Source organism: Prionailurus viverrinus, chromosome A1 (assembly GCF_022837055.1).
Source record: "Prionailurus viverrinus isolate Anna chromosome A1, UM_Priviv_1.0, whole genome shotgun sequence".
Classification (NCBI taxonomy): Eukaryota; Metazoa; Chordata; class Mammalia; order Carnivora; family Felidae; genus Prionailurus; species Prionailurus viverrinus.
In genome coordinates, this window is record NC_062561.1 from 173,894,845 (window position 1) to 173,918,187 (window position 23,343).

General features: G+C 49.8%; 1 protein-coding gene and 1 long non-coding RNA gene across 25 annotated transcripts in view; one reads left to right on the forward strand and one right to left on the reverse strand.

Moving 5' to 3' along the window:
• Positions 1-23,201, forward strand: part of FAM193B (family with sequence similarity 193 member B) — a 33,854-nt gene extending 10,653 nt beyond the window's left edge. For 7 of the 23 annotated variants that reach the window (XM_047875362.1, XM_047875948.1, XM_047876095.1 and 4 more), the window contains 9 exons: positions 3,789-4,031; positions 4,835-5,063; positions 6,299-6,686; positions 8,743-8,944; positions 9,864-10,103; positions 16,250-17,270; positions 17,428-17,503; positions 18,343-18,440; positions 20,475-20,857. In XM_047875362.1, coding sequence (XP_047731318.1) covers positions 3,789-4,031; positions 4,835-5,063; positions 6,299-6,686; positions 8,743-8,944; positions 9,864-10,103; positions 16,250-17,270; positions 17,428-17,503; positions 18,343-18,439 — 2,496 coding nt within the window. In that variant the 3' untranslated portion in view covers position 18,440; positions 20,475-20,857. The other 16 variants (XM_047875870.1, XM_047876637.1, XM_047876170.1 and 13 more) reach the window with 12 other exon arrangements.
• On the reverse strand, positions 17,875-23,145 carry LOC125176209 (uncharacterized). Of its 2 annotated transcripts, none has more exons than XR_007156180.1 (3): positions 23,062-23,145; positions 21,876-21,998; positions 17,875-17,951 (listed from the first exon to the last, which is right to left on the reverse strand). It is a non-coding gene; the product is annotated as an uncharacterized LOC125176209 (long non-coding RNA). The 2 variants fall into 2 exon arrangements; XR_007156175.1 differs by lacking the exon at positions 17,875-17,951 and adding an exon at positions 20,740-20,824.
• Positions 23,202-23,343: the final 142 nt, after the last annotated feature.

Genomic DNA, 23,343 nt, shown 5'->3' on the forward strand with positions numbered 1-23,343 from the left:
CCACCATGCATCGTATTCAGGGGCAGGCACTAATATTTAGGATTAAGACAGCTTTGGAGATAGCCCCAAGAATTGCCAGGCCAGAAAGAAGAAAAGTATACCAAGCTCATGACAGTGGATAACTGGTTTCCAATGTAGATTTATTAAGAACAGAACAGCCAGAGGGCCTAGGTGATGATAGATTGTCTACTGTATGGCTCCTTTGAGCTAATAAGCTTTGCATCTCTAATGTCACTTAGTCTAGACAACCTTATGCAATGTAGGTGGTATCATTCCTGCTTCAGTTAGGACCTAATTAACTTTCTATGCCCTGTGTTTTCTTTTCTTTAACTGGAAAGGCAGCCTGTCCTGTAAGTTCACTTCCATTGATGGCTAATCTCATTTATAATGTGGACCAGTTTGGCTCTAGGGAGAACCACATTATTCCATAAATGAGGCCATCTGATTGTAATCCCCAAGGAATGTGATCTTTCACTCTTGCATGCTTGAGATTGGAACCATTCAGATGAAGGTCCAGGGTAGGGGGATGGCCTTTCTCTGTGAGAAGCAATAATTTCAGAATTTCAAGCAATGTCTCACTAAGCTGTATTGCCATAGTGACATCTAATAAATTTGAGTTAGCCACTATGTGCCCAGCTGATCCTATGCCCTTTGGTACATTGTAAGAGATCCAGACAAGAATTATACCAGATGCTTGCCTTCTAGGAGCACATTCTAGTTGAAGGGACAGAAAATGCAGGTAAATAAATTAAGTGGAAGGCACAGATGCTGTAACCAAGGCATAATGTGCTATGGAGATATGGAGAGGAGAGGTAAATTATGACAGGAACCCTCTGGGAAAGACTGGATGAAGTTGGATTTAAGCCCTGCCCAACTACTTATTGATAAACTTGGGAAGGAAGGGGATTTAAAACAGAAGATCCCCTTTAGCAAAGGCACAAGGTAGAGGTAGGAGAGTATAGAAAGTATTTGGGGAACTTAAAGAATGACTTCATGGGGTAGAGGGCAGAGATTAAGATGTCTAAAAGTCACCTTAAATTCACTGCACATTAGAGATGCTTGTATTAAAAAGTAGAGTGACATATTTTCTGTATTTTTCAAGCTTAGGCCTGATTTTAAATGTTTCCCATCACTCCCATCATGTTCATAATTAGTACCATATGTTGAGCAACGTATTATGGGCCTGGCACTGGAGTAGGTGCTTTGTCCATTTTAGTATATGTGCTGCCAAAGTGAGCATGGTGCTTTGTCCATTTAATATTCACAGCCAACCCTACAAGTTAGGACTTAATCCTGTTTTACAGATGAAGAAACAGAGAGTAGGACTTGCCCAACATCATACAGCTGGTAAGTGCTGGAGGCCCAAGATTAGTGCCAAAAACCAGTGTTATTTCCACTACACCCAGTGCCTCCCACAAGTACTTTGGCACTAAGTATAGTCACACTGATCACCTGTTTAACTTACAAAAATTCTGTATTTGCTTTTAAAAGGAAAAAAACCGCTTATTGAACATTGAGCATATATGTTATACATTTGAATTCTTGGTTGTGCCAGAACTATATATACTATACTTCACAATGCATACAAAGAATTTCAGAATAATTTTACTCATAGATTTTCCTCTTATGTAGTAACTTTAGAACCTAATACCCAAATGAAATGAAACTCTGTTGTAGTAAAATGACATGTCCTGGTGTTTTCCATAAGAATATGGATGGTCACCATCAGTACAGGAAAAGGGACTTGGGTGTTGACCTCACCTGCTCCCTCTGGAGTTACTATGGCACCTTATAGATAGCTAAGAAATTTTTCCTGGGGATACTTCTCAGAAAGGCCTCCTTTGCCTTAACTACTCAGAATACCATCCTCCTCCATCATACTCCCACCCTTTCCATAAGATGCTCACCACCAGTGGGTTAGAAGCTATATCCTTATGCAGGTTACAGTTAAGCAGTTGCCTTGTCCACTGAAATGTGCCTTTGACAGAAACCTTTTAGGTAGTGTCTCACATGAGTTCCACATATAAGATTTCTCTTTCTCTGGTACTCTTTTCGAAGGTCTTTGTACTGCCCCAAATGTTTCATTATGCTTCTGGTACTACTATTTGGTTCCTTTTTTTTTTTTTTTTTTTTTCTCCTAGAAACCAGAGACCCAGGTCAGTGTAATTGTAACATTACAGGTTTAAGGATACCCTGATGCCAATTTATTGTGAGAAAGTGATTTTATTCGAGAAAGATGATGGCATTTATTTTCTTGGTAGGATGAGGATGATACCCTTATTCCTTTGCTTAGGCCTCTGCAAACACCTGTTACCTAGTGGTGGGTAAGTTTGGAAGGTATATCAGTTAATATAACTATTGCATGTAATAAACCACCCCAAAACTTAGTGGCTTAAAACAACACCATTTATTATTTCTCATGAGTTTCTGGGTTGACTGGGTATTTCTGCCAATTGGGTTGGCTTGGCTGATCTCAGCTGGGCTCACTCATGTTATCAGATCCACTGGCCAGTCAGCGAGGAAGACTCAGATTTCTCCACATGTCTCTCAACATCCCTCCAGCCGCTAGCCCAGTCATGCTCTCGTGGGAGGCAGAGGTGCAAGAGCGAGCAAGCCCAGCCATGCAAAGAAGCAAGTAGAAATGCATACATACTTTTAAGCTTATGCTGGCAGCAAATTTGCTAACATCCCATTGGCCAAAGAAAGTGACATGACGAAGTGTCAGAGAGAGAGGGTTCTACAAAGTTGCAGAATAGCCCTGGAAGCAGTGGCATTGGTATAGTGGTGAGCAAAGCTGCCTTCCAAAGTTGCAGGATATAGGAAAGCCATTAATTGGGGTCATTAAATGCAATCGGGTTCCCAATCATACCCCTCAATGTGACATAAAACCTATAGACTTATATTTCTATGTCATTTGTCCTAGAAGGAAAAATGAAAGTCCAAATAATAATTACTGTATATTGGGTCTATGCTTTGAGCATGCACAGGGCTAGGCACTTTCCCTGTTTATACACTGAGTCTCACAACAACTCTGCAAGGTAGGTAGGAAATCAGAGCTCGGGAAGTTGAATAACTTGCTCAAGGTCACCCAGCTAATGTGTGCTCAGGGGGGAGGCATTAGAATGTGTGTCAGTCTGACCCACAAAGCCCAGATTCTTTTCACCATACCTCACTACCTCTCAGAACGCCAGGGTTTGCCTTACCCTTTCTCCAACTCAGTTTTTTATTGAATTAATGCTTTCTGACTAGCTGTGCAAAACCCCGCCTCCAAAATTCTGCTGTGATCCTAATGGAATTGTGCAGCTTTCAGGAAACCCTGACATTCTCCCAAACTCAGCATTAACTGAGAGCATCCCCCACCCCCAGATGGGAATTGGTCTATGGACTACACAGACAGCCTAAGAATGGAGGGCTCTCCCAGACATACCAGAGAAGGAAGAGGACCTTCCTTTAATCTTCAAGATTTGGAGACATCAGGGCATTGGAGCATGAGCTTTGAAGTCAACCTCACTGGGACTCAACTCCTAATTCAGCCATTCACTGGCTCTAAGACCTTGAGCAACTTACTTAACTTCTTGAAATTGTTTCTTCGTCTTTAAAAAAAAAAAAAAAAATGGAAATAACACCTAGTCTGCAGAGCTATCACTAGGACTAAAATTATGTAGTGCCTAATAAAGTGCCTAACCCAGTGCCTGGCACATAATAAGTGAAGGTATTAGTTTTGTTGATATTATTTCTAAGCAAAACCTTTCCCCTCCTGGGAAACCCTGTTTCTGTCTATTGGACAGGTTCCCCCCACATCCACCCAGTCTGTGCAGACTTGCTGCCTACTATGTCATCGGGAACGCAAAGGCTGGGAAGAAGGCCCTTCCCAAAATGGACTGGTGTTGCAGGGTGAGAAGCTGCCCCCTGACTTCATGCCAAAGCTCGTCAAGAATCTCCTAGGCGAGATGCCTCTATGGGTCTGCCAGAGTTGCCGAAAGAGCATGGAGGAAGATGAAAGGCAGACAGGTCGAGAACATGCAGTGGCGGTAGGTAACAGCTGAGGAGGGGTCCCTGAATGCAGGAGGGCTGCCTGCCCAGAGAGATCAGGCTGTTGAGCTGTTCCTTCCCTGTTCTCTCAGGTGCTCTCCAGCAGACCCTGCGCCCGAGCACTTAGGGGCTGCGGGTTGGGTTCACAATTGGGGCAAGAACAGAGAGGCTTCAGGGAGCCCCCTTGCCCCTGAGGAGGGTCTCTGCAGTGTGAGGGCCAGCTTGTAGGTACTGGTCGATGAAGATCCTGCCCCTTCCATGTCACCGTGCTGCCTTCAGCTCTGTGGCAGCTTGAAAGCCAACCAGTATGATCCAGGGAGCAAAGGCTCGTTTGAGGATCTACCATGTGCCTCAGTTAGAAGGCCTCCAAGATGCCCAAGAGCCATCTAACTGGCATCTCCTGAATCACAGCAGTCAGACTTGCCTCATTTCTCATTCATTCCCCTCCAGCCCCTTTCTTTTCCCCAGGGTCATGTCCGTTTCAGGACTTTTGACTTAAAGTCCCTTCCTTTCCTTGGCAGCTATCAGGACTCCCCAAAGGCCCACAGTTGACAGGCAGTCTGTATCCCTACCAGAGTCTCTGTCACCAGTATCCACACACTTCACTTTATCGGGAGCACCTCGGCCTCTCCCAACAAAGGCCTGATCCACGTTGGCCCTTTCACCTGGGGTTGTGGGACTTGGGCTTTGACCATGGCATAGGACCTGGAGGAGGAGATGCTCCTGGGTAAGCTAAGGCCACAGAGGGTCAGCTCTGATGTTTGCTGTTTTACCATGAGCTTTTTTCTTCCCCCTTCTCCAGATCTCCTTGTCACACACATCCTGCAAATCACAGTCTTGTGGGGGTGACTCTCATTCCTCTTCGTCCTCCTCCTCATCGTCCTCGTCCTCCTCCTCCTGCCATGGGAACTCAGGGGACTGGGATCCCAGCTCCTTCCTGTCAGCACATAAGCTCTCGGGCCTCTGGAACTCTCCGCACTCCAGTGGGGCCGTGCCGGGTAGCTCACTCGGGAGTCCTCCTACCATCCCTGGTGAGTCTCCGAGCTCGGGAGAGAGCCAGGCCACATAAATGTAGAGAGCTATTTTCCTGTCCACTTTATTAAACAAATCAGGAGGCCAGTTATTAAAAGAAGTAAAAGGAGCTGTTCTAATGGAAGCAGGGGTACCTAGCCCTTGACTGTCTCCGTGGCACCCCTTTCCCCACAACCCTGAAGTTGAAAAATAACTGTCGTTGGCTGCGATAGCTTTCCCATCAGATTCAGGAGGGGGCATGGTGAACACTGGCTGAACAGAAAGTGGAGTCTGGGAGTATCCTTAGGGAATTAGGACTACAGTCACCTAATACCTGACCCCTGCAGCAGCACAGAGGTCCAGAGTGCTTTTGTCTTCCCAGACCTCTTTTTCTCCACCTAAAGAACAGATATAAAAGCACTGCACTTCTATCAACAAGAAGTTGGTGCAAGCTGCCAGGATTATTAGCCAACTTCACAGATATACAAGCCTTCTTTAGATCCTGAGATAACCCTTAGAGACCCAAAGAAAAGGTCTTGGGTTATTGAGGTATGATATAAATACTAATTATTGTCTGCTACTAAATTGAGGGCCTGAAACTGGTGTAACACCATATGTTAATTATACTGGAATTAACATAAAAGATAATAATAACTAAATTAAGGGCCTGAGTTCTCTAGAGGGGTGCTGCTCCCAGAATTGTGAGAGATGAGTAGAATTCCACTTATTTTAATGCATAAGTGAAAGTGAATCCTCAAAGCCTTTTCCCACTTCTCTGAAATCTAGAGACACCTGAGAGTCTGGTACACCCTAGCTGCCTCAGTCCTCATGGCCCAGAGGCAGAGCTTTGGCCTGCTGCTCCACTGGCTTCTGTAGACCCTTCCCTGGGCCTGAGGAATACCTATGAACAAGCAATCCTAGAGAGGCCCCGAGAGACAGAACACATATCCCCTGTTTGTGCCACAGCAGAGGAGCTAGGACCTTCTGTGGGGCGGGCATTCCTGGTGCCTTCTCTCTAAGGTCTGGGCTCCTTGAGCCTGTCTACCCAAGTCGCTGCCTGCAAGGAAAAACTCTCCAGTCCGAGGCACTGTTAGACTTTCCCAAAAGTTCACAGGGTCCACTGTGCTGAGAGGCTATCCCCAGACAGGTTCCCTCTGGTCATAGTAAGCAGGATGTTGTAGCAGTGAGCCCTTGGGCTTTCCTTCCCAGGGTCTTGGCTCTCACTCTGACCCCTTTCTTCCCCATCCGTCCACAGGTGAGGTTTTTTCTCTCTCGGAGCACCACCGGCACTCAGACCTCACTGCTCCACCTAACAGCCCCACTGGCCACCACCCCCAGCCCGCGTCGCCGATCCCATCTCACCCCGGGTCCTTTGGCTCACCACCCCATCCACACCTGCCGCCTGCTACCCCGGCAGCGCCTTTCCCTGCCCAAGCTTCAGAATGCCCTGTTGCCGCTGCTGCCGCCCCACACACCCCAGGGGCATGTCAGACTCCCCACCTGCCCTCCACCAGCATGCCGCTCCTGAAGATGCCTCCACCATTCTCAGGGTGCAGCCACCCCTGTAGTGGGCACTGCGGCGGGCACTGCAGCGGGCCTCTCCTCCCACCTCCCAGCTCTCAGCAGCTCCCTAGCACTCACAGGTAAGTGAGTGGCACAAAGGGTATACTCCCTGCTAACTTCGACTTTGAGTTCTGAGAGACTTCACAGAGCATACCTTTGGGGTAGAAATTGAATGATAGATTCTATGTCTTTTGTATCATATTTACAATCCTAAAAGAAGTAACTGTTATCTTTTAAAAACTTGGAAAAGTTCAGGGTGTCTAACGAAGAAAAAATTTCCTCAAAACCTAAAGATAAACCTTTAACACTGGTATATTTTCTTCCTGATGTCTCTGTATATAAATTAGGTCTCTGTTTATATATTTTTGTGTAGTTATTTTTTTTAACATTATAGATCATTTCCCCAGTTAAAATTCTTCAGAAAAGTTTCCAGTGGTCTCAAAATGTCTTCTTGCATAGCAGTAGCATAATTCATAAATTATTTTATCATTCCCCTATTCCTGGACATTTGGGTATTTCTAGTTTTTAACCATTAAAAACAAGGCTGTAATAAACATTCTTGTACCCAAATCTGTGTTTGAGTCAGGAATTATGGCCTTAAGGATTCCCTAAAGTAATTCTAAGTACTGAAGAAGTTTATATTAACATGTATGTGAAAGATAAAATTCTTTGTGGAGGAGAAAGGTACGTATTTTTGTATTAGAAATCAGAGCTGTGTTTATTATGCATTTGAATTTTCTCATTCTAAAATCCCACCACCCCAATGCCACCACTTTTAGCAGTTTTCCCTACAGGTCTTACCCACACAGTGGTGGTGGTGTCTATACAGTTCACAGTTTTTTGTTGTCCTCTTTCACATAGCATTCATTGTGTGGTTCCTATGTGGTCTTCTGGGTCTCAGCTGAAGGGTGAAGAATATTCTCCATAGTGCACTTCCCTGTTCTCTAGTTGCTAATGATTTAAATCATTCCAGTATTTTAACATTGTAAATAATGTCTCTAAAGATGTCTTTGCCTAAAGCTGTTTCCCTCTTTTGGGGTTTTCTCCTTGGAAAAGGTCCCTCAGAATGAAAAAAGTTCTCCGTTTAAAAGATGTCAGAAGGTCTTTTTTGAGAAGGGTTCCTAATACATATTGAAAAATTGCTTCCCAAAAGTCTCTCCAAATTTATGTAACCACCAATATTAGGGTGCTAGCTTCTTCATATTCTCAGGAGCATGGGTTATTTTAATTTTGCTAATGTAGGTGAAGAATGGTCATTTTGGATTAAGCTTCTCTGAGCACCACTGATAATGGTTCCTGCCCCTCCTTTTCTACCCCTTGCACAACAGACTGCCCTGGGAGCCAAGCCTTCTCACTGCTCCTTGCCCTGCCCTTTCTCCTGGCTCCCACCATCCCAGCCTCACCCCATGTCCCCAGCCCTAGGGCATTCCAGCTTCTGATGGCCAGGCCAGGGCTCTTGTTCTTCTGGCTCCAGTTTTGGGACTTTGTGGGCCAGTGTCTTTTTCTTATCCTGGAAAAATAGTCTATGTTACGTGATGCCCCCAGTGCTTCCTGAAGTCCAGAGACAGAGCAGTACAGTGGGAGAGCATGAGCTTTGCACACAGGCAGGCACAGGCTGAGCCCTAGCCTCTCCTTGGGCAAAGCAGTTAAGCACTCTGACCCTTAGTTACCTCCCTTAGTTACCTCCACTGCAAGTACCTCCACTGCAACATCTATTTTGCAGGACCTGGGAGATGCTTAGAATATGCGAAATATAGTACCTGTCCCAAATAGTACAGTAGCTCTTAGAGTCTGGCCCACAAGGCACATTGACTTTCCCAGATTTAAGGCCCCACAGCTAAGACAGCTCCACCCACTGGTACAGATTTGGTCTAAGGACCTAAAGGGTAAAAGGAAATTGACCCTGTTGACCTCCTTTGGATGCTTCAGGAGAGCCATCAGCCCACAGCCCACAGGGTGATGGCCCTGTTTTTGTGAGAGGCACTGATAACAATCTGACTGCTTTGGCCTTTGTGGGATGAGGCACATGAAGGGTAGTTGGGATGGCAATGGTGAGAATGCTTCCCCGGGCTCCTGCTGCAGTCTGCTCCTTCCATGCCCTCCCTCATCTGTGGGCTTATCTTTCTCCCCCATCAGCAGAGACCCTGGGTGTAAAGGGCACAAGTTTACACACAGTGGCCTGGCCTGCCAGCTTCCCCAGCCCTGCGAGGCAGATGAGGGCCTGGGTGAGGAAGAGGACAGCAGCTCAGAGCGCAGCTCCTGCACCTCATCCTCCACTCACCAGAGAGATGGAAAGTTCTGTGACTGCTGCTACTGTGAGTTCTTCGGCCACAATGCGGTGAGTGAGCCTGCCCAGGCCAGAGAGGGCTGAGGGCCAGTTAAGGTGAGCCAAAGGAGCACCCTACTCTCCCCAGAGTTCCCCTTGCTCAGGGGGATTATAACCACACTGGAACCTTCTGAGTTCTCGCAGCCTGTGTCCACTCACTTAACCCTTACAGCACATTTGTGAGGTAGGGATTTTTCAACACTTTGCTCCCTTTGCTCTTTTCCTGGTTTCTCCTTAAGATTGACTTTTTTTCCGTAGGCAAAAGGAAAGGAAATGGTAGAGAGAAAGCTATGTTTCTGATGAGTATGTATATGTGTGTAATCACAGAGAAGTGAACAACACTTGTGCGTGATGAAGGCAGAGTGGAAGCAAAGGCTCTCAGTCCTCCAAGTGTGAGAGACTGCGAGGGATAGGCCGTAAGCACAGGCGGCACCAGGAAGAAGGTTCAGGGCAGAGTATGTGCTGTCTGTACAGAGAGCGAAAACAGTTCAGAAGTCTGAAAGTGCAGAGCAAAGGGCCGCCGGCTAGGGGAGAGCAGTTGAGGACAGAAGAAATGAAAGTAATCACATTGTTAGTCACTTTTGAGCTAGGGGTTATTATTCTCATTTCAAAGATGACAAAATCGAGGCACACAAAGACTAAGTGACCTGCCCAAGGTCATACAGCTTCCGAGTGACAAAGCCCGGGCTCAAACCTGCTTTCCTGGCTCCCAAGTCAGTGGGCTCACAATGCTGTTGCATACCTCCCACTCCCTCCGCCCACCGCTGCCTTAGCTCTGGGCCTGGCCGAGGCTGAAGCCACTTGGCCTTTGTGGCTGTGGTAGAAAGAACAGTTGTCTCGCTTCTCACCACATGTTCGGTGCCAGCGGGTGGGAGTGCTCCGGGCTTCCCGGGCCCAGGGTGTGTAACGTCAGCACCTCCCCCTCCCCCAGCCACCCGCTGCCCCGACGAGTCGGAATTATACAGAGATCCGAGAGAAGCTCCGCTCGAGGCTGACCAGGCGGAAAGAGGAGCTGCCCGTGAAGGGGGGCACCCTGGGCGGGATCCCTGGGGAGCCCGCCGTGGACCACCGAGATGTGGATGAGCTGCTGGAATTCATCAACAGCACGGAGCCCAAAGTCCCCAACAGCGCCAGGGCCGCCAAGCGGGCCCGGCACAAGCTGAAAAAGAAGGTGGGTGTGGGGGGGAGCCTAGCTGTACCACCTCTCCTCCCTAAGGAATCCCTTGCCCCAATCCCCCAAGACTTCAGGGGCACAAACAGTGCTGGCTGCCAGAAGCCTTAGCACAGCTCACTGCTATGGGAAGGTCTGTATGAGTTTGGGAGGCATAAGGGTCAGGGAGCCTGGGGCCAATGATTGGAGAAAAGACGAGTCCTGGCCTCAGAAACTGCTGGATTCCTCAAAGCACAAGAATTGCTTCAGTCAGTCAGTCATGTGTTCATTCACCAAACACTTCTACAAATACTGGGAGCCAAAGCATGACGCAGTTAAGTTCTCTCCCTGGAGAAGCTCGGTCCAGTGGAGAGACTGACACAAAACTGGACGAGCACATTAGCATGTGTCAAGCACTGGGATAAGGGAACCCCCTCCCCCCCATCTTGCCTGGGCACGCTGGAAATGGCTTACCAAGAGGCTGACTTGAAAGTTGAGTTGTAGGGAGTGAGTTCAGATTCCTTAGGAGAGTTCTGGCAGCAGGCATAGCACATCCACAGCAGTTTGGTGTAACCAGAGCTCAAATAGAGCAGAGGCAGGACAGCTAGTAGAGGTGAGAAAGGGCCTCATAGGCCCTGCTAAAGAGCTTTGACTTGATCCTATAGCTGAGGGGAGTCCCTACAGGACTTTTATCAAAGGATGCGCTAGGTCAGATCTTTATTCCACTGTGACTGTGTGGCAATATGGAAGGTAGCCTGGAGGGTTGACACTCCAGGAAGGAATATCGAGGGCCAGGGGAGAGCTGAATGATGCTGGGGCTAGAGCAAGGGAAGCAGACATGACCAGCTTTGGTAATCTGATTGTAGAACAGAGATGAAGGAGTCAGGATTTCTCCCGGGTGTTTGCTTGGATGACTGACAGGATGGTGTGCCCTCCATTCACTGAATGAGGATGAGATTGGCAGAAGACAGGAAATTCAGTTGGGGCACGTTGACTTGGAGATTCTCAGGAGAATCGACACCTCCAAGTGGAGATGGAGGTGTGGGACTGGGAGTTTCCAGCTTGGAGGTGTAATTGAAGTCATGGGAAGGACCCAGCCATAGGCTGGGTGAGTTCCTCAGAGGGCTGAGGAGAGAACCCAGTGAGCTATTTCTGGGCAGCCCTGCTCCCAGGCGAGCCCCAGGGCTTGACGGCCCGTCCCCTGCTGCCTCATTACCTCTTCACCTGCCCACCCCCAGCTGTGTCTGCACAGTGCCACACTTGGGAGCCCAGCAGCCGAAGAGTTGGGTTTGACAACCAGCTTGCTCCAGGTCCTGGGTGGTCAAACGGCCCTGGTGCTCTGGAAAGCAGCAGTTCTACATCTTTTTCCAGCCTAAAGGACAAACCAGGACCCTTTCCCTGCAGCCTGAAGTAGTGAGCCAAGAGGTTCCACCGCTGCCTTCAGAAAATGGTCAGCACTTTCTTTCTCCCATCCAGTGTTGCCTGGCCAGAAGTGTCTAGTGGGCAACAGCAGTCTCTTTAGCCTTCCCTAGCCGCTTAAGGCAGTGGTTTCCAGTTAGGTCCCAGTGAGCACACCTTGAAGTTCATAGGCCTGCGTGCTTTCCGTAAATCTGTGCTCCATACATCCCTACCCCTTTGCTGGTAACGCCAGTAACAGTCTCTTTTCTCCCCTCCTTTTCCTTCCAACAACTTCCTTCCAAGCTCAGACTTCAGGTAACTCCTGCTACTGTACTGCCACTCTACCTTGCATGTCTCCCTTAGCTGCCATTTATCACCCTCTATTCACTCATTCAGAAACTTGCTGCACAGCTACTGTCTGCCCAGCCCAGTCTAGAGGCCAGAATACAACATAGCACCAGGCAGTTGCAAGGTCATGTGATGGGGAGTCATGGTCATTATCTGTTTATACATCAGCCTCCTCTCTAGTGTCCTTCCTCTCCCTCAGACTTAACCACAGTCTGGCTGTCCATCACAAACACAGCTTCCCCTGGGAGCCGTCCAGTGGAGACTGCTCATTCTCTCCCACCTCAGGAGACCAATAAAGCTAAGTGTCTTTCTGCTCCCTTATATCATTTGCAGACCCATGACTGTCTGTCCCTCATGTACTAACCCCTACTCCTTTGAAACTGACCCTGGCTCTGTCATCTGCAACCTTTCAGCCACTCCTATTCGTCCATTAAAGGCTGTTACCTGCCCCTTCCTCCACTACCCAGGCCATAGAGATCCCCTGACCATCATTGACTCACTGTCTTACCAATACTCTCAATTCCTTGCCCTGTTCCCCTTACATTACACCCACTCAGAAAAACCGCAGCCCTGGGTTTGACCCCTACCTGCCTCTCCCCTTTTGTAATTCAAGGAAAGCTCTAGATCAGATCTGTCTGTGGCACCAAAGCCCCTTGGTCTCCTGCTTGCTTGAGCCCTCACATTGCCCAACAGGCATAGCTCCCTGATCTACGCTCTTCATCATTTCTGTCTACCACAGCTTCTTTGTCAGACCTCCAGATTCTTCTCAAACCTCCAGGCTTTCCCCACCCAGCCTTTCTTTTTTGTTAGATGACCTCACTTCCTGTTTCAGCAAGGGAAAAAAGCCAGCAGACAGGCACTCTCTCAGCATCTTACCACTCCACCTGCAGACTTGTTGTCATGAGGGAAGAGTTTACCCCTTCTCCTGCCTAAGGCCTTACAGTCCTTTCCTGCCTCCTCAGTCTAACCTCAGCTTCCTGCTCTGGCTTTGGTCTCTCCTCTGGGCTATCTCCCAGTGTTTCACTATGCCCAGTACTCTCTCTTTTGAAAGCAAATTATGCCTTGAGGGTACAGCCTCCCTCCCTCCCTCTCCCTCCCCCCACCCCCCTGTCTCTGTCTCTGTGTGTCTCTCTCTCTCTCTCTCTCTCTCTCTCTCTCTCTCTCTCACCCACCTCACCTCTTTCTCTTTCCTGGCAAATTTCTTGAAAAATGTTATCTGCATTCACTGTCTTTGCACTGTCTTCACAAACTATCCCCCGCCCCCCCAAGCCACCAGTGACAACTTTGTTGCCAAATCACACTCTCCTGGCCCACCTTCTTTGTCAGCTAGGCAGCATCTCACATTTTGTATTGGTTGTCCTTTTCAAATATTGCTTTCTTCGGCCCTGTCTTCAGCCAGGCGGGGACAGGGAAAGGACAATGGGAATGCCGTGTTCTCCAGATTTCTCACCTTCTCTGATCTCTCTTCTGTCTCCTTTGTGGACTCCTCTTCCTCTCTCTGACCCTCCCCCTAAAGGATATCCTTCTGAGAAAGAGAAGCCATCTAGATAGTGTCGTTCCTGGTTCGTTATGTCCACCTGTTTCCTCCCTGCCCTTCACACTGATACCTGCTGCTACTGGGCACCTCCTCACAAATGTCATACCAGTACTCAAACTGAGCACATCCAAAACTGAGCTTGTTATCTTTCTCCAAAGAGGCCTGCTTTTACTTCTTCGTTGTCTGTCTAGTTAATGGCACCACCACCATCTACCCAGTTGCCTGAACCAGAACCCAGGATGCCATTCTGGGAGGAACGCATCATGGTGATTGAGAGCAGCGGGCCTTGGAATCGGACCTCAGTTTGGAACCTGGCTCTGCCACACTTGCTGGATGACCTTGGGCAAATCACTTCATCTCTAAGCCTCAGTTTCTTCATCCACAAAATGAGAATAACAGTAGAACCTAACTCAGATGGTTGCGAGAATGAAATGGAGTGATGCACAGAAAGGTTCGACAAAACGTGTGGTCAGGGAAGCTGCTGCAGCAGCACCAGTGGTTGTCAGTGTTGTTCTTGTAACTCCTCTCATTCTCTCCCCACCTGCCACCAAATCCCAGCCACACTACCTCCCAAATAGCTCAGACCATCTACTTCTCCACTGTACTACTACTACTACTTAAAAAAGCCTTCAGTGGCCGAACATTGCCCTTGGGATCAAACCCAGACTTGAGCATGGCCTGCAGGGCTCTTCAGGATCCAGTCCTTGCTTAGCTTGCCAGCTTTCTTTCTCAGTCTCTCCCCTCTGGCCTTCCTGCCCACCACTCCCTACCACTCTCCTAAAAGAAATTGGGGCTCCAGCTCTCCCTATGAATGTTTGCATTCCCTAAAGATTGTGTGTGCCCATTTCCCAGTCTTTGCACTTGCTCCTCCTCCTGCCTAGAAAGTGCTAGTCTCTGTCCAGGACGATCCCAGTCACCCTCCAGTGCCCAGGGAGATACTGCCTCCTCTGTGGGAAGCACCTCTGATGGCCTGGTCTGGGTTCCCAGAGTATCGATAGTACTTTCTTCCCTGTTACTCAGCATTAAACAGCCTGTTTGCATGTCTGCCTCCCTCAGCAGAGTTCTCATGCATAGTTAAATTGCCCAGAGCCCAGCCCAGTGCCTCCTAGTTGATGGTCAAGAAGTGATTGTCAAACAGGATTGAAAGCCATAGGAACTGCAGATCACACCTGGATGTGCTGTCCCAACTCTGCCACTTTCTAGCTATGTAACCTTGGGCCAGTTCCTTATTCGTTCCAAAGTCACATGTCCTCGTCTGCAAATTGAGGATAATGTTTGCGAGGGGCCATTGTGAGGGTGAAACGAGATGACATGCGGGAAGGGTCAGGCTCATGGCATGTAACAGAAAGTTAGTGTTCTGTGCTCTGTCCTCTCACTACCAAGCCGTACGTGGTCCCACATCGCTCCCTCTAACTCGTTTTCAGATTTGAAATCCTCCATAGAACTTCCATTCCTAACAGAAAAAGTTGGCTGGTGCAGGGGAGGAGTGATTTGAAAGGCCTTCCATTCCTTTGTCCATCCTCATGGCCTTAAACTTCAGGGCACGTGGCTGGAAACACTGCTCCAGACTGAGCTGCTTCCTCACATGAGCACCATGGTGCCAAGGCACAGCCTTGTCAGCACCCAGGGAAAGGGACACATGCCCCCTCAGATGTCCTCCTAGCAACACCATGAGGAATAGGTAGGTAGTTTTTCTACTGAATTTACAAAGGGGGACAATAAGATTCAGAGAGAGTAAGTGATTTGTCCAAGGTCCCACAGTTGTGGCGCTAGTCAGTTGCAGAGCCATATTTAAAACAGATGGATGCTTGCTGGGGCACAGTCACCCTCTTTAAGTTGACTCTGAAGTGGTCGCAAGCCCTCTTTTCTCTCCCCAGTTTCGTTTTCCTGTTTCTCCCCTCCATTCCCACATCAGCTAGAAATACGTGACATGTGGAAGTCATCTAGCCCCTGGCCCAGCACCACCATCACCTCCTTCCTGTGGGCTTTTGACATCTGTCTCCCATCTCCCTCTAAAGGCCTGTTGGCCTGCTGGTCACTTGAGGTTGAGCAAAGGAATGGGGTGACTCAGAGCCCAAAGACTCTCATTTTTACTCTCCAGAACGAGATCTGTTGACACTGACTAACAGTCCAGCCCCCAAGTTCTCACATAGGTAGAGGGGCTGCTTTTACATCTTGTTGTGGGGCCCCATGTGGCTGCCACTGTATGCCATCAGGCACATTTCAGGCATGGCCTTGATTACTGGAGGCAGCTGAGTGGTGAGTGGCCTTCGTATGGGAACTTCGCCCTCTTCCATAGTGCCCATACACACATTCCTGCCATCCAGAGCAGTCTGACCTACCATGGTGGCCATGGTGGTCTCACAGCCCATCTTCTTAAAGCCCTAACCCCCCCATGATCCCACAGCTTTTTTCCCCTACCACCAGCAGAATTGGAGAGAATGCTTCTGTAGCAGCCATCTGCCTCACATGCATCCCCAGTTTTGTCTTCACTCCAGAATTATTGTTCCCCCCTTTTTCAGAGGAGTCCACGGAGACTCAGCAAGTGATTGAACTGCTTAAGCTCAAGCCTGGAAGGCAAGGTACAATTAGCTGCATTCCTATCCCTTTGAGTCCTAGTGTCCGTAGGCCCTACGACACCAGGGCTCTGGATGAACAAGCTATAAAAACCCTATCCTTTGTGGGTCTGTCTCCATCCCCAGGACATGCACCTGTCTGATTGCATTTCATCCTCACTCCCACAGGGTGGGTGAGCAGGCCAGGATGGCAACACCCTGCCTCTAGCCGGTTAGCCGCAAAGGCGGGCCCCAGGCTGATGTGTCAGGTGTCACACTGTGCCTGATAGCTGCCTGGCCTCCGCTGAAATTGCGTCTTATGTTGGCAGGAAAAGGAGAAGGCCCACTTGGCAGCAGAAGCTCTAAAGCAGGTGAATCGTAGTGTTTCTGGAAGCCGGGAGCCAAGGCCTGCCAGGGAGAGGCTCTTGGAGTGGCCTGACCAGGAGCTGGATCGAGTAAATAGCTTCCTGAGCAGCCGTCTGCAAGAGATCAAGAACACTGTCAAGGACTCTATCCGTGCCAGCTTCAGTGTATGTGAGCTCAACATGGACAGCAATGGATTCTCTAAGGAGGGTGCTGCTGAGCCAGAGCCCCAGAGCCTATCCCCCTCAAACCTCAATGGTTCCTCAGAGCAACGGCCTGACATTAATCTTGACCTGTCCCCTTTGACTTTGGGCTCCTCTCAGAACCACACGTTACGAGTTCCAGGTGAGCCAGCCCCACCATGGACAGAAATGAGAGGCTCCCACCCACCATGGACAGAGGTGAGGGGGCCCCCTCCTGGTATCATCCCTGAGAATGGGCTAGTGAGGAGACTCAACGCCGTGCCCAACTTGTCCCGGGTGATCTGGGTCAAGACACCCAAGCCAGGCAACCCTAGCCCTGAGGAGCCAGGCCCAAAGGAGGTTCCCAGTTGCAAGCAGGAGCTGCCCGAGCCTGTGGTCTCAGCTGGGAAGCCGCGGAAGGGCAAGAGACAGGGCAGTCAGGCCAAGAAGATCGAGGCAAGCCCAGCCCCACGGTCCCCTGCCAGCCTCGAGGTTCCCAATGCCAAGGGCCAGATCCCCAGCACCAAGCAGCCAGGCAAGGCCACAGAGCCTCCCAAAGTGGGCAGCTGTGCTGAGGCTGGAGAAGGGAGCCGGGGGAGTCAGCCAGGACCAGGCTGGGCTGCCGGCCCCAAAGCTGACGAGAAGGGCAGCTCCTGGCGAAACTGGCCAGGTGAGGCCAAAGCACGGCCTCTGGAGCAGGAGTCTGTGCAGCCCCCAGGCCCAGCAAGGCCACAGAGCTTGCCACAGGGCAAGGGTCGCAGCCGCCGGAGCCGCAACAAGCAGGAGAAGACAGCCGCCTCCTTGGGTGAGTGCACCAGGAATTGAGTGGCTGACCCCCCACCCCCACCCCAGCCAGGCCAGAGGGTGGAGGGTAATCCTTGCGTGTGGGCAGTGCTGCCCTAAGAGCATGACCCCAGAGGCCTGGCCGTGGGCACTAAGCCCTCCTGGCTGTGTCTTCCTAGACGATGTGTTCCTGCCCAAGGACATGGATGGGGTGGAGATGGATGAGACTGACCGGGAGGTGGAGTACTTCAAGAGGTAGGTGTGGGGATGCCTTCTCGCCCACCCACACTCAGGCTCTCCTTCATCCCGACTCCCTCAGAGGGAGAGCCTCTCCAAGCTCTCTCCCTCCAGTATATCTCCTGGAACCCAGGTAGCCACATGGCAGGACAGGGCATCTGGAAAAGTATAAGGGACAGGGAGAAGGAGGCATGTCAGGCCCCAAGAACCAGGGCTTTCTCCAGCTTTATTCACTTTGTTTATTCATTTGCACTTTCTCTGCTCTGCCTGGGCTGAGCTCTAGGGTAGAGGCAAATCAAACACAGCTTAGGTGGGGAGAGAGAGCCATAAACAATGTTGAGTGCTGTTGGAAGAGTAAGGGTATGGGGCTGTGGGGGAAGCAGCTAGAAGTGGGGCGACAGGCAAAGCTGAAACGTAGGCAAGGCCAGGGCAGCCTTCCTAGTAGAAGTGGCAACCAAGCTGAGACCTGAGAAATAAGAATAAGTGGGCAAGGTAAAACAGGGCCTTCGTGACAGTGGAGCTAGTAGGTATAGACGTTTGAAGCTGAAAGCAACATGCAGTACCTAGGGGAACAGAAGGCAACCCAGTGTAGCTGCAGTAAAAATACAGTGTGAGGAGCAACCCTGTATCCTGAGGCAGTGTTGGTCTCTTAACACATTGTTCCCTTGGCTTGTGGGCACTCTGTCTAGAAAGCCAGCAGAGCTCACATAACCTGCTAGATCCCAATACCCTGGAACCAAAGGACTTGTACAGAGCTGACTTGGTTCCTTTATTGACCAGGACACACAGGTCTAGAAAGGGGGTCTAGCAGTGAGAACCTCTAATTGTGCTTTTTTGGTGTCTCTCAAAACCAATAGGTTCTGTTTGGATTCTGCAAAGCAAACTCGTCAGAAAGTTGCTGTGAACTGGACCAACTTCAGCCTCAAGAAAACCACTCCCAGCACAGTTCAGTGAGGTATGGAGACCCCTAAGTGTTGCACGTACTCCCTCTCCCCAAGTTCTGTCACTTCTGTGCCCCCGCCAGACCATTTCATGCTCTGGGGCACATGGAGTTAGCCTAGCAGCTTGCCAGCCCTGGCCCCTGTACCTCCACGGCAACAGCACCACAAGTTACACTCTCTGAAGATATCCTGGGCCAGACCCTCCTGTGTTCCCTCTTGCCTGTGCTCCTGAAGCGTCCTTCCTGCACTGCCATCCTTGGACTATCTCTGCCAGGCCCCTGCTTCCCTTACCATCTGCCTCTCAAGCAGCCTTAGTCCCCAGAGGACTGCCCCCACCGCTGACATTATTAGCCTCAGGGTTGAATCTCATTTGCCTGACCTGGTAGGCTACCAGGATGCTTCCCAGCTAAAACCATACAAGAAGGGGCCAGCCCCAAAGGACCAGTGAGAAGGCAGATGAGGTAGACTAAGACCTTGGAGAGGTCATTTAGGCATGGAGGAGTTGGTGAGCACTCTCCACAAATATGACAAGCTCCATGAAGAAATGATAGCTGGGCTGCCTCCTGAAGAAGAGATCTGGCCCTGAGCTGGGCTCTGGCCTCCTCTCTGAGCCACCTACACTGGTCCTTTGTCTGAAATACTGACATATATATTTTTTTAATGTTTTATTTATTTTTGAGAGAAAGAGAGTGAGGAAGGGCAGAGGGAGGAAGATAGAGGATCTGAAGCAGGCTCTGCACTGACAGCAGCAAGCCTGATAGGGGCTTGAACTCACGAACTACAAGATCATGACCTGAGCTGAAGTCGAATGCTCAACCGACTAAGCCACCCAGGTGCCCCTGCAATACTAACATATCAGATGATGTTCTGGACTGCAAACAGAAGACCAAGAAGGGCTGAGAACCATAGTGTAGGAGAGAAGGCTGGCTAGCAGACAGGCCTTGGTGCTGGGTTTGCAGCCTAATGGCTGTGCAGTGCCCTGTCTTAACTCCATGCTCTGTCCCTGGGATCGGGCCTTTTCTGGCTGGCAATCACACAACTTGCCCTTAAGGCAACAGGAAACTGAGGCAGGTAGGCTGAACTCAGGGACCCCTGGGAGGGTGTCCTCACCTGTACTTCTCTTTTCAGTGCCAGGAACACGCCTCTCTGGGCCAGGGCAGCAGACTTCCTGGACCCTCAGCCGAGTCCCTTTGTCATTTTTGGGGTCAGGATTTCCCACCCTTGATGCTGGCCTCAGCTCCCCAGGAACAGCCCAGAGAGCCTGAAGCTAGGCTGCCCGGAGTCAGGACTGTCTATAGACTCACCTTAGCCCCTCTCTCTGAAAGGGCTAGGTTCCCTGGTCTTTGCCCAAACTGAAATGTCCACACCCTCAGGAGCTTCTGCCAGGACCAGGGTGCCCTCCTGCCTCTTTTTTCTACCTCCACAGGATCCAGGAGTGACGGGGACCCCAGGCACTTTCATCTTTTGCCTCTTCTGAGAGTAAAAGGGGCACATCTTCTCCCACAGCCCAATGCCCTTGTCAGCCAGGAAACCTCATCCGGCCGTCTTCTCTCAAGGACTCCCTCTTTGGTTGATTTCTTTCCCAAGACTGGAGATGTTCCCTTCCTGTCCCACTCCCACCATAAGGGCTCTCCACTGCTTTTTCCACCCTCCTCAGAGTGGGAGCCCTGAGAGTGCATGAGAAAGCAGTGCTGGCACAGATTCGGGACCTAGCCTGGGCTGTGTACCCAGAGCCTGAGGCAGGAGTCAGGATGCATATGCCGCCTCTCCCCTTCCTGTCAGTAGGAGAGCAAAGACCAGAGGCTGGGCTCTTACCCTACCCTGACTTGGAAAGAGGTGTGACAGGGGAGCTGTCCCCTGGCAGGGTCTTAACTTTCATCCTCTGCTGGAGGTAATCAAGGAAGTCTATTCAATATTTTCAGCCCAGGGAGTAAAAATAGCAGGCAGTTGTTCCTACCCATGGGGACCCATGGAAACCCAGAGCCAACATGGGGAGGCTAAGTCAAAGGTCTCACTCATGGTGCAGCCATGCTCTCCTGTTTTCTCAGCCCCTGCCGGGTCAAGCTTCTTCAGGGTGTCCTGAGACCCCAACTGCCAGCTGAAGGTCTACAGTTTCTTCCTCCACATCCTTATCCACCTGCCCAAGATCCTCCCTGCTCCTCGCCATCCTGGACCAACCAAAAGTTGAATGGACGCTGTGCCGTGCTGGGGCCCCTCAGGACCTCCGCAGAGCCGCTTCCTGGTGCTACGCAGCCTCCTCACTCAGAGCCCGGGGGCTGGACTGGCTTGTGGGCTGGGGGCTGATGGTACTGCTGGCCCAACACTGCTCTCTTTGTGTTTGGTTTTGTTTTTGTTCTTGTTTTTCAATTCTTTACTTTTGATACTGTGAAGATCTTTCCTGCCGAAAGATAAAGCAACATTTGGACACAGAGTCGGTGTGTTGGTGGTTTGCTGGTCTGGGATGGGGGTGAGGTGAGGAATGTACTCAGAAGCATGGGCTCTGCCTTAGTCATTAACCTCATTGAGCACATACTATGTGTCAGCAGTTCAGTAATTTCCTCTTAATTCTTACAGCAGTTCTAAATGGGACTGTTATCCCAATTTATAGATGAGGAAACTAAAGCTAAGACGGGCAAGTGACTTCAGTGCACTCAGTCTGGCTGACTAGGATTAGAGCATAGGCCTGTATAACAGCAGCATCTGTGCTCTTTCCTCCTGTTGGGAGGGCTCTGGTATGTAAACTTGAGCAGCTGTTTCCCCATACTGTGTTTGTTTCCCCCTCTGCAAAACCAGTGAGTTGGAGGAGTGAGACTCGATCTCTTTGCAACTGATGTGAGATGGAGTCTGGGAAAGGCTTACGGCCTTTATGGACTGTACACCTGTAACCTGGGTGATTCACATTGTCAGGAGAAGTGGGAGTAAATGAGGTTCCTATAAATTGGATCTGACTTTCCAATGGGAATGAGACCTGTAACCTAAGTACTGGATTGTTGAGGATAATGAACACTTCTGTAAAGTAAAGCAAACTACCTCATTCCTACCCCACCACCCCCCACAGTAAATCTGGTTCTTAAATTCAGATTTTAATATAATAGGTTTGTTAAACAATGCTTTCTCGTACACACTTGTGTTTCCAACTCCTTGTCCCCAATGTCATTTTCTCTCTAAAACTGACACTTAACTTGAGCTTGTGTGGGAAGCAGTGGAGGCTGTGGCCACTCAGTCACTAAGAGCCCTTTATGGAGAGGTGGGAGCAGGATCAGAAACTGTTCCCTCCCCCTTCTATTCCTCCCAGGTTGAATCCCACCACAGGCTGTCAGTGCCAGCTTCCTCTTCTAAAGATGTTAAAAACCATCACTCACAGGCTCACAATTCCTGGTCCCTGGACTTTCCTAATCTCCAAGAAAGTATGCAAACTCCCCTGTGAAACCTGTCTGTATATGTATTACCTTTGTTCTTCTTTCCTTTCAACTCTTGCACCAGGCTCCCGTGCTGCAACTGAACTGGCATAATTATCTAAAATTCTGCTTCATCATTCAAAAATTGCAGGTCTGATCAAGGAGCTGCTTTACCTACAGAGAAAAACCTGTGGGTGGCATTCAGAGGCTTCCACAACCAGCCCCCACCTCCCAGCACTTCACTCCAGCAATACCAGATGACCTCAGTCTTCATCTAGGCCTGGCACTCTCAGGTCTCCCAACTTTCGCTCACACATTTCCTTTTTCCTAGATTACCTTTCCTTTATCATTTCCTGCTTATCCTTCACATTCCAGCTGAAAGGCCATTTTACAATGAAAATCAATTTGCCCTGCCTTGTGATGCTTCCAGAAAGTACTACCTTATCTGTCTTAAAATATTTCTCCTGAATATCAAGATCCATTATATTTCTGTCTCAACTAATCCATAAGCTCACAAGTCAGGTTTGTGTCTTCATCTTTCATTTGCTTCAGCACTGTGCACGATACCCAGCACGTGCTCATGTTAAATACATGAATGGAGGAAAGAATAGTACTGACCCATCACTCCTCTTCTAAAGTCACCAGTGGGCTTGCCTGGGTGGCTCAGTTGGTTGAGCCTTGACTCTTGATTTTGGCTCAGGCGATGTTCTCCCAGTTGGTGGGATGGAGCCCGGAGCTCAGGCTTGGCAATGACACCGCAGAGCCTGCTTGGAATTTTCTCTCCCTCTCTCTGCACCTTTCCTGCCCTCACGCTCATTCTTTCTCAAATAAAAGTCCCCAGTGAAGTTGAAGTTACTTTTGACAGGGCCCTGCATGCCCTGGTCCCTGTCTACCTATCCAGCTTTAGCTCTGACCACTCCTATCCCTACAGCAGCCGGCCAAGTGACCCGTCTGTTCCTTGAGGAATCTGTGTGCTTGCACAAGGCCAGACCTTCACTCCTGCAGGGCCCTCCATCAGAAGGCTTCTCTCCCTTTCCTCCCCTCCCTGTTCTGAGATTCTACACTTCTCTGGAAGCTCAGATCTAGGTCTCCTCGAAGCCTCTGGTTCCCCAGGCAGTGAGTTACTCTAAGCTCTATCACAGCATTTACAATAATAATAACTTCGTACATAAGTACAGACCCTCAGCGAAAACACTGTCATCAGTATTTTATTTATCCCTCACCACTCTGAACATACGTGTTGTCACATAGATAAGGACGCCAGTCAGAGCTGCAGTGCAAGTTGATTCGTTACCCGCGCCCCGTGCCCAGGATGGAGTCCCCGGTGGGGTCCCAGCTGGCCCAGTCCCGGAACGTGCCAGATGACGTCAGGCTATGGGCGAAGCTAGGCCTCCGGTAGGCGGGTCTCTTCTGTATCTCCACTCGTGGGACCTTCCACCAGGCTTCGTTTGAGCTTTTAGCGCATGCTCCAAGTCCTCCAGCGTCCCATAATGCATTGTATGACGCTTCGCCCTCGCCC